At 48.4% G+C, this 15,399-nt stretch overlaps 1 protein-coding gene across 3 annotated transcripts in view; it reads right to left on the bottom strand.

The window, feature by feature from the left end:
• Window positions 1–5,958: 5,958 nt before the first annotated feature.
• The window catches only part of FBH1 (F-box DNA helicase 1), a 37,287-nt gene continuing 27,846 nt past the window's right edge, over window positions 5,959–15,399 (bottom strand). For all 3 annotated transcript variants that reach the window (XM_065920891.1, XM_065920890.1, XM_065920893.1), the window contains 8 exons: window positions 14,782–14,881; window positions 14,572–14,693; window positions 14,074–14,149; window positions 13,289–13,486; window positions 12,689–12,814; window positions 10,456–10,562; window positions 6,913–7,044; window positions 5,959–6,434 (listed from right to left, as the gene is read on the bottom strand). In XM_065920891.1, the coding sequence (XP_065776963.1) occupies window positions 6,264–6,434; window positions 6,913–7,044; window positions 10,456–10,562; window positions 12,689–12,814; window positions 13,289–13,486; window positions 14,074–14,149; window positions 14,572–14,693; window positions 14,782–14,881 (1,032 nt within the window). In that variant the 3' untranslated portion in view covers window positions 5,959–6,263. The remainder of the gene's footprint in view (window positions 6,435–6,912; window positions 7,045–10,455; window positions 10,563–12,688; window positions 12,815–13,288; window positions 13,487–14,073; window positions 14,150–14,571; window positions 14,694–14,781; window positions 14,882–15,399) is intronic.

Raw genomic sequence — 15,399 nt, 5'->3', positions numbered from 1 at the left:
GGGCAAGGTCCTCCTCATCCCGACTGGCCCTTTGCTTTGCTGGGATTCAGCCTTCCTGCAGCTTCCTGAGGAAGGCAGCATGGTGGATGACATTTTTACATGTAAAAGTGCCTTCATTTTACTGGTCCTTTGGTTGGGAATGGGATGCTAAGCTGGAAATCCCTTCCACTGGGTTTTGAGGTGCAGCTCGTCAGCATGGATTTGCATAACCTGAAGATGTTTCTGGCCCTGGACCTTTGCACGCAGGTGATGCTCTTCCTTCTGAGGGCCTGTAGGATCTCTCCCTGGTGCTCCTGAAACCGCACCACAGTGGGCTCACTGATCTATCTTCATATGCTTTGCTGAGCATTTCAACTTGGAAACTCATAATTCAGTTCTGGGTGATTTTTCATAATTAAAAAATGAAAGTTGCCGGCCTGTTTTTTCTGAAACTCCTTTGGCATTGAGATCTCAACCTCAAGGTGGTTCTGACCACGTGTCCCCTTTCAATCTTAATTTTTGTTCAACTTCCTGTATTATTTTTTCAACTTATTTCTTTCAACTATTCTATTGGTTTTTCATTTACTTTTGTCTCCAAATACACACACACACACACACACACACACACACACACACACACACACACACACACACACACACACAAATGATCCTGTTATCTCATGCATGCACTATCTTCTCCTATTCTTTGAATATATTTAAGAGATTTAGATTTTTCTTTTCCTTGTACAGACCATTTCTTTCAAGTTGATTCTTTTGTTTTGATATCCCACCTTTGTCTTGGAGGCTCTTTTCAGATGGCTGGAGATCCACATTTGGTTGGTCTGCTGCTCCTATTTAAGGGTCAAGCACTAAAAACTTGTTTGAAACCCTGAGCATTTGGGTAGTCTGATGCCGATGGGTGCTCCAGGTGGCATCACCCAAGGAATCTGCATCACTGTGGGTGTTTTGGCTGAAGTTGGTTCTACTCCCTACAGAAGTTGTTGCTCTCCCATCTAGCATGTGCATGCATGTGTGTATAAAACTAGGATGTTGATTCCTAACCACCCCCCATCCCCGCCAAGGGGATGGTGTCAGATGGGGCCTTTGGGGGTGATGAGGTCATGGGGTGAAGCCCTCAGGATGGGATCAGTGTCCTGGGAACAGACCCGAGAGCTCCCTGCTCCTTCCTCAGGTGAGGACACAGTGAGAAGATGCTCTCTGTGAACCAGGAAGCAGGTGCTCAACAGACAACACACCTGCCAGTGCCTTCCCCTCACACTCCCAGCTTCCAGAGCTGGGAGGAGTTGGAGCCTGTAGGTTACAAGTCTGCTGCTGCAGCTGCCTGAGCTTGTGAAGATGATGGCCTGTGTCCACCGTGGCCCTGGCCCCCAGCTGTGCCTGGTCTCTCTCAGGAGATCCTCCTGTTTCATCCTCCCCAGAGACCAAAGCTCTGGATTCCGCCAGGGTTGAGGATGAGACGTTGCCCACTTTCACAGGACAGCAAGAACATGAGGATGTAACTGGCTTTTATTCAAACTCTCTGCCACTGTTCCTGCTCCACCTTTACTCCTAATTTCCGTGGTCCCAGCACCATCAAGTCCCGCCCCCTGTCAGAGTTCTTGGGCCTGGGGAGCTGTCAGTCATCTCTCACTTATCTGCTTCCCAACCTCACTTTCTCCCTGTTGTCTTTGTCTGAACAGGTTTATGCCTTTTAAAAAGCATCCTATTTGCTGTCTCTGAAGTATAGCTTCAGGAAGCAACCAAAGTACACATATGATTGGTCCATGATCATGTCCAGTTACCTCAAGGCCCCACTGATGTTAGCCCCCACGATTCCGCTCCTGGCCTCACTGAAGTGACCATGCTAACATCGCCTCGTCTTTGCAACTTTATTCCCCACCCCTGCTGGTTCGGGCAATGCTGGACACTGAAGTCACTTCCACTTAAACCCCTTCCTCTCCTGAATTCAGCAGCAACTCCATCTTTGGGAACTGGCTGTTGCCTCCTTCAGAGAATGCTCTTCCTTTCTCAGCTCAAGCCTGGTGTTCCTCTGCTCTTTCCTTTCTGGACACTATGGTGGAGTGGGCTCGTCGAAACCCTCATGCTGGTCTTCCTCACCCGCCACTTACATACGACAACTCTAAACTGCTTCCGGTCCATGCCAGTCTGCTGACCTACAGGCCCATGTCCCCATCAACAAACCTTCTTGGGTTTCTTATAAGCACCCAAACTTGACAAGTCAAAACCAAGTCCATCATTGTTTTTACACAAACCTACTACACCCCATGTTCTCTGTCCCAATGAAGGGTACCCTCACCCACACTGCAAACAAGCCAGAAACCCAGGGGTCCTGTCGGGATTCCTACCACCGACTTACTACCCCCGATGAAGCCCTAAGTCCTGCTGATTCGACCTCTTTAATCTCGAGAGCAGAAGTTCTCAGAACTCAGTGCACGTCAGAATCACTTGTAGGGCTTGTTAAACATCAACATCAACCAAATGTCCCTCAACAGATGAATGGATAAATAAGATGTGGTACATATATACAATGGAATATTATTCAGCTGCAAAAAGGAACAAAACTGTGCCATTTGCAGAGATGGGGATGGACCTAGAGGCTGTCATAAAGAATGAAGAAAGTCAGAAAGAGTAAAACAAATATCACTCATATGTGGAATCTAGAAAAATGGTACAGATGAATTTATTTGCAAAGTAGAAATGAAGAGACAGATGCAGAGAACAAACATGTGGATACCAAGTGGGGAAGAGGGGAATAGGAGTAACTGGGAGATAGGGATGGATGTATATACAGTACTATGTGTAACTGATAACTAAGCACAGGGAACTGTACTCAGTACTCTATGACGATGTACATGGGAAGGAAACCCAAAGGAGAGGGGATGCATGTATATGTAACTGATTTACACTACTGTACAGCAGAAACAAGCAACACTGTAAAGCAAAGACACCCTAATAAAAAGCAACGATAATAAAAGAGTACTCCCTGCTGGCCTCAGTCCCACAAGTTCTGACCCAGCAGATGTGGGTGAAGAACAGAATGTGCATTTATATCAAGGTCCCAGGGGATGTGACACTGCTCAGCTGGGGCCACACTCTGAGGACCACTCACTAGAGGACAACCCCACCTCACTGGACCCCTTCGCCTGTGCTGGTCCAGCCCAGCAGATGGCATTTCTAGCTGAGACCATAACTCTGAGCCTCTTAACTGAGCTGACCTCCTCAAAACATCCCCCAACCTACAACTGGAATGCTCTTCCTGAAATGAAAACCTAATGTCTCACAGCTTCTCACTGACTTCTCATAACTTTTGAGGACACCACCCAGACTCCTTCATGTGCAGGGCCCTTGGTGACCTGGCCCCTCACTGGTCTGTTCCTACTGCACACTCCCCAGCCAAATATGTCTCATCTCTCCAAACATTTCCTACAGGTCATACCTTTAGTGATTGCAATTTCAGGTGCTGATATTCTGTGATATTTTAAAATTTCTCTGTGCCAATACTTTAGGTTGGTCAAATGCTATCACCTAGTTTTTAAAAAAATCTAAAATCTGAAATATGCCTTGAGCATAATTATATGAAAGGACAAAGTAATGCATAATCTACAATGCACTATGATATTTTAACACTTCTATTTCAAGAATAATTTTTATTTTCAATAACTTCTAAACAAATGGAATATGACATAACAGAATTTGTTTTTATATGGGTAATTCTGCATCAGAACCTCTATACACATGATAAAATCAAAGAAGATGGAGACAAATCAGAAATCCTAATTTATTTCAAAAATAAAAAACTAGAACTTGGTATTAGCAGACTGCACACTCTTAAACAATTGAAAAAAGATCTCATCTAAGTTATCAATGAAAAGGGGTTACTTAAAAATGAATGAACCAAAGAAAAATATCTGGAACTAGCTTATAATTATTTTCCTTATTCTCCCAATTTATGTGGTGTAAAAATAAAACAAATCTCTACAGAAAATGTGCACAAAAATACATTCACAACTAAATGAAATCAGGGAAGCCCCATGATTTAAAGACTAACCTTGATAAAGGATCTAAAAGATTTTCATTTCCATGTAGTGCTTAGTTTATATTTTTGAATAACACTTTTATTGTTTTCATCTAATCACTCATATTAAAATGATAATGGATATTTAACACTTATACACATGGGTATGGGATTAGAAGATGCAAACTATTATGTATAAAGTAAATAAGCAACAAAGATATATTGTACAGCACAGGGAAATATAACCATTTTTAATAACTTTAAATGGAGTGTAATCTATAAAAATATTAAATTATTATGTTGTACGCCTGAAACTAATATAATATTGTAAATCAACTATACTTCAATAAAAAAATCTGTAATAAAAATAAATAGAATATAATTAACTTTATAAGTATATTTAACAAAACTATAAATTTTACATAGGAATTTCTATCTTAATAAACTGATTACTGATTTCCTTAAGAAACTAAAATAAATAACATTTCTCTTTTTACTGTGTATTTAAAAATTAGTTTTCTATTTGAAACACACCAACTATTTGATTTCACTGACATTTTAGAAATTCTTATATAACACTTAAAAAATAAAGTACCAGTATCAATTCCTAGATCCTATTATTTTTTAAATGAGTACCAAAATACTAACACTGGTGTTTTACTGTGGCACCATGACCACAAACAAATTTGTCCTTCATGTTGCTCCTTCTTTCTAGAAGGTTCTCTCCTTCTTTAGTAGGCAGCTAGCCACTCACTCCAATACTAAACACAGCTCCAGCACCACCCATTCTGGTGGTCCCCCGCCCTCCTCTGATGGACGCCTCTCAGACCCCAGAGCAGCAGTGCGGTTCCGGCTCTGGATGCCGCCCCAACCCCCCACACAGCATCACACTCCTCACTGCCCTCTCCGAGTCAGGACTGCATGTGATTCCAGACACCCATGGTCAGGCCTGCCCAACATGTGCTCAGTGGAGGCCTAGTATCTACTCCTCCAACAATCGCAAGCGCCTTCCTCTCCAGTGAGCAAAACCAGACTTCCAGAAATTGTGTTTGTGGGCCCCTCCCTAGCCATCCCCTCCCCAAATCCTTCTACTGAACGACTCTGAACACTGTGCCCTGCAAAGCCAAACCACCCCCTCCCACCCGCTGCTTTGTTCCGAGAGATCCAGGAGCACCAAGCGAGGCTGGGCCAGGAGCACGGTAGGGGGGTGAGGATGTCCGCCCCAGCTGTGTTCATGGCCCACCGTGTGACTCCTCCTCCCCGTGCAGATGTTAACGCAGCCCTCACCCTCTCCACATGGCCACCCCGTCCGCCAGCACCCTTGCTTTCCTCACCGGCCTGCTAGCTCACTAAGCTCCACTAGAGGCCCGATGCGGGAGACGAAGGGCGCCGCACAGGGCGAGAAACCCGCTCCCCACTCAGCGGCCTGGGCTCAGACACCAGAGCCGGGGAGCTCCGGCAGCGCCCCACCTGCCGCCTGCATCCCTGATGTGCTGCATGGCGAAAGCGTGAAAATACCGAATCCACGTGTGAGAACAGCTTTACCACTGACACCCCCAGCACCTGACCAGGAACCAGTGCCTGTGTCCCGCGTGGTGGTTGGCCGGCCTCGCCCCTCTCTCGGGCTCTGGTCCTCTGTTCTACCTGCAGGGATGCGAGATGTCTGGCTAGGGTCACTGCACTTGTTATGTGTCGTGCTGCCTCCCTGCTCAGGCTGTGAGCCCCACGATGACAAAGGCGCACCCTGGGTCTCACATGTGCGTGACTCCCCAGAGCATGAAAAACCTTGCTTCTGATGTGTCAGTTGTCACCCTGGACACAAAGCCTCCTGCTCTGCTCAGCGCGTGATGTGAACAGTCACAGAGCTGTGACAACAGTAAGCGGAGAAATGGAGAAAAGTCCAGGAACAGCGGGGGTGAAGGCAGGGGCCTCACACGGTGGAATTCCAGTGCTACAATGCCTGTTTAATTGAGACCTTGTAATAAAAGTTTAAATACATAAATTTTTTTTTTTTTTTTTATCAAAAGACCATCCCCCGCGTTCCTGGCCCGTTAACATGGAGGAGGGGCAGCAGGGTCTGGCTACCTCCAGGGGTGAAGACAAAGCAGGTCCAACTCTGGCAGCCATCATCATCCTTGGAAAATGCTCTGTGAGCAAGGCTGGCCTCAGGGAGGGGGCCCCCCATGCCGGCGTCTGCAGGGGCAGGAGCCCCCCAGGCATCCCAGTGGGAGGAGAGCAGGGCCCATGCTCAGAAGACGAGGAAGAGCAGGGCCTCGTGCCGGGGCAGCACAACATTCTCCACTGTGCGGTCCATGGCGCGCACCTGCTCGGGGGAGGCGGTCAGGAAGGCCAACGGCCCGATGCGCTGCTCCACACACGAGTGGCACAGGTACCCACCCTTGTTCTCCTTCCTGTTGCTCTGCAGGGTGGGGTAAGGAAAGGAGGGGAGGGGGACAGTTGGAGGACAAGTGTTTTCCACCAAGAAGTGTGACCCCCCCTCCATCAGACTCTGATGCTTTCAGACGTGCTGTGTGGCCCTGAGGTCACACCTCCCCCAGCAAAGCATCGAAGGTGGACTCTGCTGTATCAAGTTCCCAGGGCATATTAAGGCAAGAGATTACAAAGCCAGGAAAAAGCTAGCTGGGCCCCCAGGAAACAGTCCTCACCTGAGCGTCTGCACCAGCCCGCCTCCCAGACTGCCACCTGGCTTGGCCCCACGGAGTCCAGTGTCTGTGACACTGAGGTCCACAGGGCACCTCCAGACCTCCTCGTGGAAGGATCAGACAGGCTTCCCCTCCAGCTCCCTCACCCGTGGCCTGGATAGGCTGCCCAGTGATAAAGCTCAGACGACTGAGCTAAACCCTGGCGAGGGCAGAGGCGGCGGCCGGGACACGTACGTAAGTGATAGGCAGCTTGCGCATGGTGAGCACGGCGTCCACAGGGATGGCGTTGCTGCACTGGCCCACGCAGCAGCGCACCACGCCTGTCTTCAGCACGTTACTGGTCAGCTCCGCCTGCAAGAAGTATTCCTGGGAAGGAGAAAGCAAGGGTGTCACTGCAGTGCCTCTGCAATTTTCTACCTGGATGTCCAACACTCTAGGACATCATATGAGTCCCACGATGAGAAAAGCAGGGACCACAGCAGCTTCTCTTGTTTCTCTGCCTTTTCCCCGCACGTAACGCCAGCTCCAAAAGAACACACACAGCGGGACCCAGTCCAGCTGCATTCTTACTAAAATGAATGGTTTAAAAAAAAAGGTTTAATGGACAAACATGTGAAACTATTGGCTACAATATTTTAGGACTACTTTTGGATTTTATCTGAGGCTGACCTGTCTCTGAGTCTTTAAAAATGATCTGCATGTTCTCTTCATAGCCCAGTGAGCTTCAAAATCCTGCCTGTGCCCATTGGCCCGAGCCCTTGGCTGTTCTCGTGAGCAGGCTCTGAGCTCCTGCTGCTCTACCTGCCAAAGGCACAGACCCAGCACCCAGGTCAGCTGGCGGTTGTGAGGAAGATGCACAATAGCGTGTGCCAGGCGCGCATCGTCTGCACATAGTGGACACCCGAGTCAAATGCCAGCACCCTCCCAGATGGGAGATGCCACGAGAACAGGGACCAGGGTCTGGTCTGCTGCTGCCACAGAGGAGGGTAACCAGGGTCTGGCACACCAGAAAGACCTCAAACGCTTGCTGACAAAACAATTATGATTTCATGGGTTTTTTTAAATTACAATTAGCTATTTATCCAACTTTTTTTGTGTGTGTGTGCAAAATCCAGGTCTAAGGTTCTGATTTATATGGTTTTTCTGTCTTTCAGGGTCTGCCTACCTGCTACAGGAAAGAACAGAAAATATACAGACGCTTGTGTTCCCGCCAGTGTGTATGAACAACTAACTGCTGACCAGGGTGGACTTCACCATGTTTGAAACAGGATGCTCCCACATGGATTCATAAGCCACAACAGAGAAAAAGCAGAAGTCCTTTCCTCACACAAGGTCCTTCAGACTAAGAGTCATCTGGTCACACAAACAGCTATACTTCCGGGGCCTCCTTGGAGCCCCTGGACCAACAGATATCTCCTAACCAGCCTTAGTGAGAAGGAAGTACTTCTCCAGAGTCCATGTTCTTTTCTCCTTGGAGAAAGCTCATTTTCCCTATAAAATATGTGCATGAGCAACTGACATGCTTCCAGTTAGCTTTAAAAAGTCTGCTAGACTCTAACATAAAACTTGTGGGACTCCAAGACATACAATTCCTGTGATGAATATGGCAATACCTAGAAAAGTGATACATTCATTAACCTTTACCCACAAATTTTGACTGTAGAATTGTATCTCCAAGATGTATTAGCTAAAACAGAAAATGATTTGTGCCTAATATCATGAATGGTGGCAAAAATATTAAAAGTAAAAGACTGGAAAATATCCAACATCCATGGGTGAGGCACTATATAAATCATGTCAGACGGACGCAGTGAATACTACTCAGCTGTAAAAAGGAGGAGAAAAAGCTTTAGAAACTGATAAAAAATGAGGTACAGAATATTATAGAATGCTACCTTTCACGGAAAAGGAGAATAAAAAAATACATCTATACATATTAGTTGATATCTGCAAAAGGAAATATCAAAAACTAATTTTTAAAAACTAGCTATCAATGATGGAAGAAGATAAATGTCTACAGGAGCTAGGGAGGGAATAAGACTTCTCAGAGGACACCTGTTACAAAGTTCTGATTTCAGAATACATAAACTTTATACATTCAAAAAAGATAATGAAAAAGGACGGCAATCCCTGTAGGGGCTGCAGATAAACAAATATGTCTACCTGCGCTTAAACTGGTGATCAAGTCACACAGAGGGGAAAAGACTCATTTCAAGCATGGTACTTCAAAACACTGTACTCTGACTACACATCTTCAGTGGAATATTGAGAGACAGAGCTGTTAGGAAATCTTTAATTCCACACAGTATTCTGTCAACAGTAATATTGGCACTACTTGAAAACTTTTACACAGAGAATAATGTAAATAAGTAATTAATAAATACGGTTCAGAACCAAGATTTTCAGTGTAAGAGAAAAGATTCAAATGTAAAAGAAAGTAGAGTGTGTAATGTGTAAAGAAGTAAAAATCCTTAAAGGACTGGGCTGGAGAACCACAAATGACAAGGATTATAAATGCAATTGGCCAAAAGTTCCCAACAGCACAGCCAGAGGGCAGCCCACCTCCTGCTAGTTGCACCTGTGTGTCTATTTTATGTATCTGTGTTGCATTTAATAAGAAGTTTAAATTAGAAACTGGAATTGAAATGATCAGTATCAAAAATATGGATTTCCTAGCTCTGTCTGCTAAAAAGGTGAACAGTTTGAGCATCAGTAAGAGGGAGAGAATCGGAAACCAATGCCTCCTGACGGGATACAGCACAGAGCGAAGCCTGCTGCCCCCGCACCGTGGAGGGTTCCTGCCAGCACAGTTAGACCCCAACTCAGTCATGCCCCTCAGGTGACTTTCCGCGATGGCAGGCGACAGCAGAACAAACGCAGAACAGGGGACGCTCTGGGGAACAACTGACACAGTTTCCACAAAAAATCAGAAGCGTCTGGGATGAGGGAGGGGTCCTGGACTGCTCTAAATAAAGAAGTTTTAGAGATCTTCGCGGTGGCTCAGAGGTTAAAGCATCTGCCTGCAGTGCGGGAGACCTGGGTTCGATCCCTGGGTCGGGAAGATCCTCTGGAGAAGGAAATGGCACCCCACTCCAGTACTCTTGCCTGGAGAATCCCATGGACGGAGGAGCCTGGTGGGCTACAGTCCACAGGGTCGCAAAGAGTCAGACACGACTGAGCGACTTAACTTTCACTTTCACTTTCAAGAGACCTAATAACCAAATGTCTGTTTGGGTCCTGATCTGAATGAATCAGCTATAAAAAGACATTTCTGAGATAATCATAAAATTATGATTATGGATTGAGTGGTAGAGGCCATGTGGAATCACCATAAATGTTATAAGATACAATAACGGGGGCTGTGGATATGAAAGAAAAGTCCCCATTGTTTCAGAGACATGGACTCCAAACATAAGCAGATGTAGGACTGCAATATATCAGTGTCTCAACATTAAAATGTTTCAGATTTCTTCAAGTAACCCATGTTGTGAAATAGTATCAGTACTCTACAAGCCATCTGTTATCAGTTGCCAGTGATAATATGCTTCTGTTACAGATCTAACCACTAACGTAACACAGGTTCTATTAAGAAAACCATGCTGCAGGTTCTAAGAAAACATAAGATCAAAGTTCACACAGAAACTCACACAACAGAGAGAGATTATTTGTACATAAAATTTACTCTCCTACTTCACTCTCTGGGGTACTGGTTTAGAGACTAAGAAATGCCAGGTTTATCTATAAACCAGGAGTCAGCAAACAACCGTCTGTGCTTACCCCAGCCAAAGTCAAAATGTTCTCCAGAGATTTGGTCATGATGAGCTGCTTTTTGGCACGAGTTACAGCTACATACAGTAAATTCCACTCATCCTCAGAAAACGACTCTAAAAAAAGAAAAGGGAAAAAAATATATCAACACACAAGCCTGCTTGTGAAAGTTTACGTTCTCATCTAAACATTTACTACTCCCCACCCACCCTGCAAAAACCCCTAAAGATCTGCTGGCTTCATAAACAAAGCTTTCCTACAAACACCAACTCCAGAAACAAACAAAACCCTACAAGACAAGGGGCACAGGACCTTGAGTTCCTGTTTGTGCTGCCTCTGGCAAGTCCTGGGGGCTTATTCACTGGTCACCCAGCACCTGGTGAATGGTCACCAGTGACGTGCCTGGTGCATCGTCAAGGCAACCAGGAGGCTGGCAGAAATCAGGCTGATGGAGGTGAAGTCCCTGGACAGACAGGCCTCAGCCACAGCTGCAGAAGGGTCTTGGGGCGGCTGAGCCTCCTGTCTCAGAGCTATGCTCTTCCCCCCACACGCCGTCCCTCTCCCTCAGCCAGTCTGGATGGGCTCATGTGGTTTCCGCCCTGTCAGTTGCCTGCACACAGAAGCCCTTCTCAAGGGGTGGGGGTCTGGGAACACACGCAGAGCTGCGCCATCCGCCTTAGAAGGGTGGGCACGGGATGAGGCCAAACACCACAGCACTGGACTTTGGAGCAGAGAAGGGTTTAATGCAGGGCCCTGCAAGGAGTTGGATGGTTTGTGCCCTAAACAGCCCAAACTCCCCGAGAACTCTCAGCAAAGCCCTTTTCTAGGGAAGGGAAGGGAGGGCAGAGTGAGTTGTTGCAAACATCTTGGTGGCAGAGCCTGTGTTCCTGAGGTCAGGTCACGGTCAGGGAACGATGGTCCTGTAAACCTCCACCAACTGAATAATATGCTCTGTTCTGACAAGAAAGGACACGGTCCCCAGGCAAAACTATCACCCTCTAAGGTCTGGTCCTGGCTGAGAGGAGGCAAATCTCGGCTGGCAGCTCCCTCAGGGCCAGGCCTCCAGACCCCGACCAGCTGCCATTGCTGAGGGATCTGGGTACCCAGGTCCTAACGGCCCTCTGCCTCCGCAGGCTGCCAGTACAGTGGGGGCAGGCCCCACAGACCGTTACACACGCAGACAGCCGCAGCCGTGAGGTCTCAGAGGCAGGGATCAGGGACCGGGTCACCACCTCAAGGCGTGGGCCCAGTCAGGGTGCAGTCCTGGTGAAGGCTCTGGAGCCCTGCAGGACAAGGCCCCCAGCCTGTTCCCTGGGCCCCCGGCTCAAGAGCTGGCCCAGGGCTGGGTGAGCTGAAGGGCCCCAGGGAGAAAGCCAGGCTCCGCCTCTTACCTCACTGTCCTCCTGACCACCACTCCGCTGACAGCTGGCTGAATGGACCGCTAAGTCACTCCCTGACAGCTGGCTGCCTGTGGGAGGGGCCGCTGCGGCGCCAACCAATGAGAGAGCAGGACTACTAACAGTCCGGCAGTAATCGTAAGGCACAGCGATAGTCTCGTGCTAAGGACTGCGTGTGGCCACACTCTATTACATTATTAAATAAACTTCACTTCCTCAAGACAGAGCAGCTGGTATCTCTCTATGGCCACTGTGTCTCCCCGCTCCACAGCAATATATGTTCAGCACTATGTCTTCCTCTTGTTTTAGGAATATATTTGATAGAGATAAGGAATTTTTAGTATTTATATTTGGGGCTCGCCCATGCAGGCTATGACCCAAATTTTGATTCCATGACTAAGAGAGAGATTTTATCTGTTTATAGGAAGACTTCAAACGGTTTCATTCTAAGACTTAAGCCTCAAATCAACAGCACTGATGCTTAGAGTTTAACAGGTAGCCTGAAGTATAAAGAAGACAAATGATGGTGTACATTGACGCCTTTTAAGATTCTCAGGCTTCTTTAATAAAAAAAAAAGAAATTACAGAAAAAACACCCTGGTGGGTAGGTAAACTATGATTTAGAGCTTCTGTCCGATGGGGAAAAACCAAGACGCGGTAAGCACTCCTGCCCTTGGAGAAGCCTGACGGAGGTGGCCCTGGAAGCTCAGTTCTTCTAAAAACCAGTCGAAGAATAACAATTTTAGGACCAGGAGGACCTTTCTGTTCTAGGAGGATCCTTCCAAGAGGCCACACCATCCCGGAAAAGGCAAGGCAGCCCCAGAGCGAGGACGCCGTCTGCTCACCGACTCTGAAGTGGGGCAGCTGTGCGAGGTTGTGCTTGGCACAGGGCACCTTCACAAAATCGTCCAGGACGTGCACGGTGTCGAACTCCAGGCCCTTGGCCTTGTGCACGGTACCCAAGATGTACTCTGCACAGAAACACAGCCGGCCATCAGTCCGGGGCAGGCAGGGGGAGACAGGAGTGGGGAGCAAAGTGTATGCTGCCCTGACTGCATCTTCTCGCCTGGGTGCAGCGCTGCAGGAGGGAACCTCAGTTTGAAAATAAAGAGGAGGAGGGAGATAGTAAACAGATGAGGGGAATGAGAAACCCACTGCAGGGGTTGGGTACACAGCAGAGTCCGGTCCGGAGCTCACGGCTACTACCTGCCACCCGCTTTCTGCACATGAGGGGACAGAGGCCCAGAGGAGGGCGGGAGCTTGCCCAGGGTCACACGGTGGCAGAGCTGGGGCTCAGGAGCCCCTTCTTCCAGCTGGAAGAAGAGCAGAAATAGAGGGGAGCGGGAGGAAGGCAGCCCAGCTCCCCTCGACTGGTGCGGTCGCCCCGGTCAGTGATGTCCACACTGGCAAGAGGCCCAGAGGCCGCCTCCGCCCCACATCCTCACCTGCGAAGTCCAAGTCCTCTATGTGGCACCGCTCTATCCTTGCCACCAGCTCTGGAATGCGGATGTTGTACTTCTCCACGACCGCGATCTTGGCTTCCAGCTCCTTGTCCTCAGCCGCGGTCACGTACCGCTTGAAGCCGCTGAAGCCCTCTTTGTGTGCCCACCTCCTGATGAACTTGTCTTTAATGACGAGGTTTCCTAGAGGGAATGTGCATGTGCGTCAGGGAGATACAGCTGCACCCATGCTCGGGGGTGGCAGTTCCACATTCCTAACGGACCACGAGACAAATGAGTGGTCTCAGAGCTGGAGACCTGGGTCCAGGCCCGACGGCACCAATGACCTGCCGTGGGCGCCGGGGTGAGGCAGCACAGTGACCTGTGCATCAAGTTCAGGGTCAAGAGGCCTGCCCTTGAGACCCCCGCTTGTTGGGGATTTGAAACAATGCAATAATGAAAAAGCAAGCGTGCTATGGAAGTGTTAGAGACGATCACACAGGGCCCAGGTGGAAGTCACCATGTGTGAGATCCTCAGGCAGACGGAACAGAAAGAGCGTGAGGATGATGGCTGCAGGGCCAGTGTGTGAGAGAGAGATCGAGACTCCCAAGAACAGGGCCTGGGAAGAGCTGTCACTGCCTCTGAGAACAGGTGGCCTCAGGCACCGCGCCACTGCCAGAAGCAGCACATCGGCTCCTCCAGGGCAGATGACAAGCAACGCAGCGCTCCTGTCTACCTCCCGCTCGACACCAGGGTGCCTGTGCTTACCACATGGCCAGGCAGTACTCACGTTTCTTCCGTTCTTCCTCTGGCTGTAGAAGTGTCCAAATATCAATGATTCTGTCCAATCCAAACGATTTAATCCCCTGAAAAAAGTTTGCTGGTGAAATTTTGGGAATCTTTGCATTTTTTGTCTTTGTTACTGTTGTTAACAAGACAAAGTAAAGAGGATGTACAGATGGGATTGTGAAATGAGCTGGCTTCTTGGAACCGACTCTCAAACTGCACCCAGAGCATAAATGCAATGAGCTTTTGTGTGTGCATACAGGCAAGAAGGGCATGCACTTTTTTTAGAGAGCAGGGGAAAAGGTCCGTGGTCCTTGCTGGGCCTTACTTTACAGGACTCGCTGGAGCTGAACAGCCGGGGGGAGCATCTCCCAGCGCAGATGTGGGACAGTCACCCCAACTCCTACGTGCAGGATAAGTCTGAGTGCGTGCGGCACTTTCATCAGCTCTGTGTGTGGGTGAAGTTTCCATGTGAGAGCGGAGGACAGACACACACTCCTACCCCGATCAAGTGAATCCGGGCAGGCACCTCTCCCTCTGTGACCCGGACGGCCTCGTCAAACACGTTGGCGTTGGTGCGGGACAGAAGAGCCACCTGCCCCTTCGTGTCACCCCGGATGCCACCTTGAGGGAGAGAGCACAAACTCTGGGGCAGATCCAGGCAACGAGGTAAGCTAACCTGTGTAACAAACACAAGGAACTGCAGCCTTACTCTGATGGTTGCCTCCAACCAATGTCTTGTTTCTCACTCGCTTGCAGACATCCAAGATGGTAGCTCCCACGTAGGCTATCTCCACACCGAACCGGAAACTCTGGGAGAAGAATAGAACAGACGGTGTTAGCACCCATCAAAGAATGAGAACACACTGCTGTCACCACCAAGGTCTGGCCTCTCCAAACCCCGCTGCACATTCCTTGATTTGCCCAACCTTGAGAGGGTCCTTGGAAATTCCCTACTGCATAGCCACTTACATGGAAGAGGAGCCTCATAGGCAGACATCACTATTCTAATTTTTCAAAACAGCATTTTCTATCTTGAAACCTGAGACTGATCTATCTGTCTTTACCTCTTGCCCCTGAATCCAAACTCTGACAATCTTTTCACCACATTTTCTACACTCTTATCACTGCTCCCAGCATTAATTCAGAAACCCCCGCCTCCTGTCTCACCTGCCTGGCCTCCAACCCCCTCCCTTGCCCCTTCTCTCTGCTGGATGAATCCTCCGCCACACACTTTCATAAAGCCCTGTGCCTCGCCACAAACAGGAAGAGCAACCCATGAAGAAAGACGTGGGGTGTGGACTCTCAGGACCCTCTCAGCCCCTTTGTT

Source organism: Muntiacus reevesi, chromosome 2, assembly GCF_963930625.1.
Source record: "Muntiacus reevesi chromosome 2, mMunRee1.1, whole genome shotgun sequence".
NCBI classification, from domain to species: Eukaryota; Metazoa; Chordata; class Mammalia; order Artiodactyla; family Cervidae; genus Muntiacus; species Muntiacus reevesi.
The sequence above is the reverse complement of the archived record's forward strand: the minus strand, read 5'-3'. Positions and strand labels throughout refer to the sequence as shown.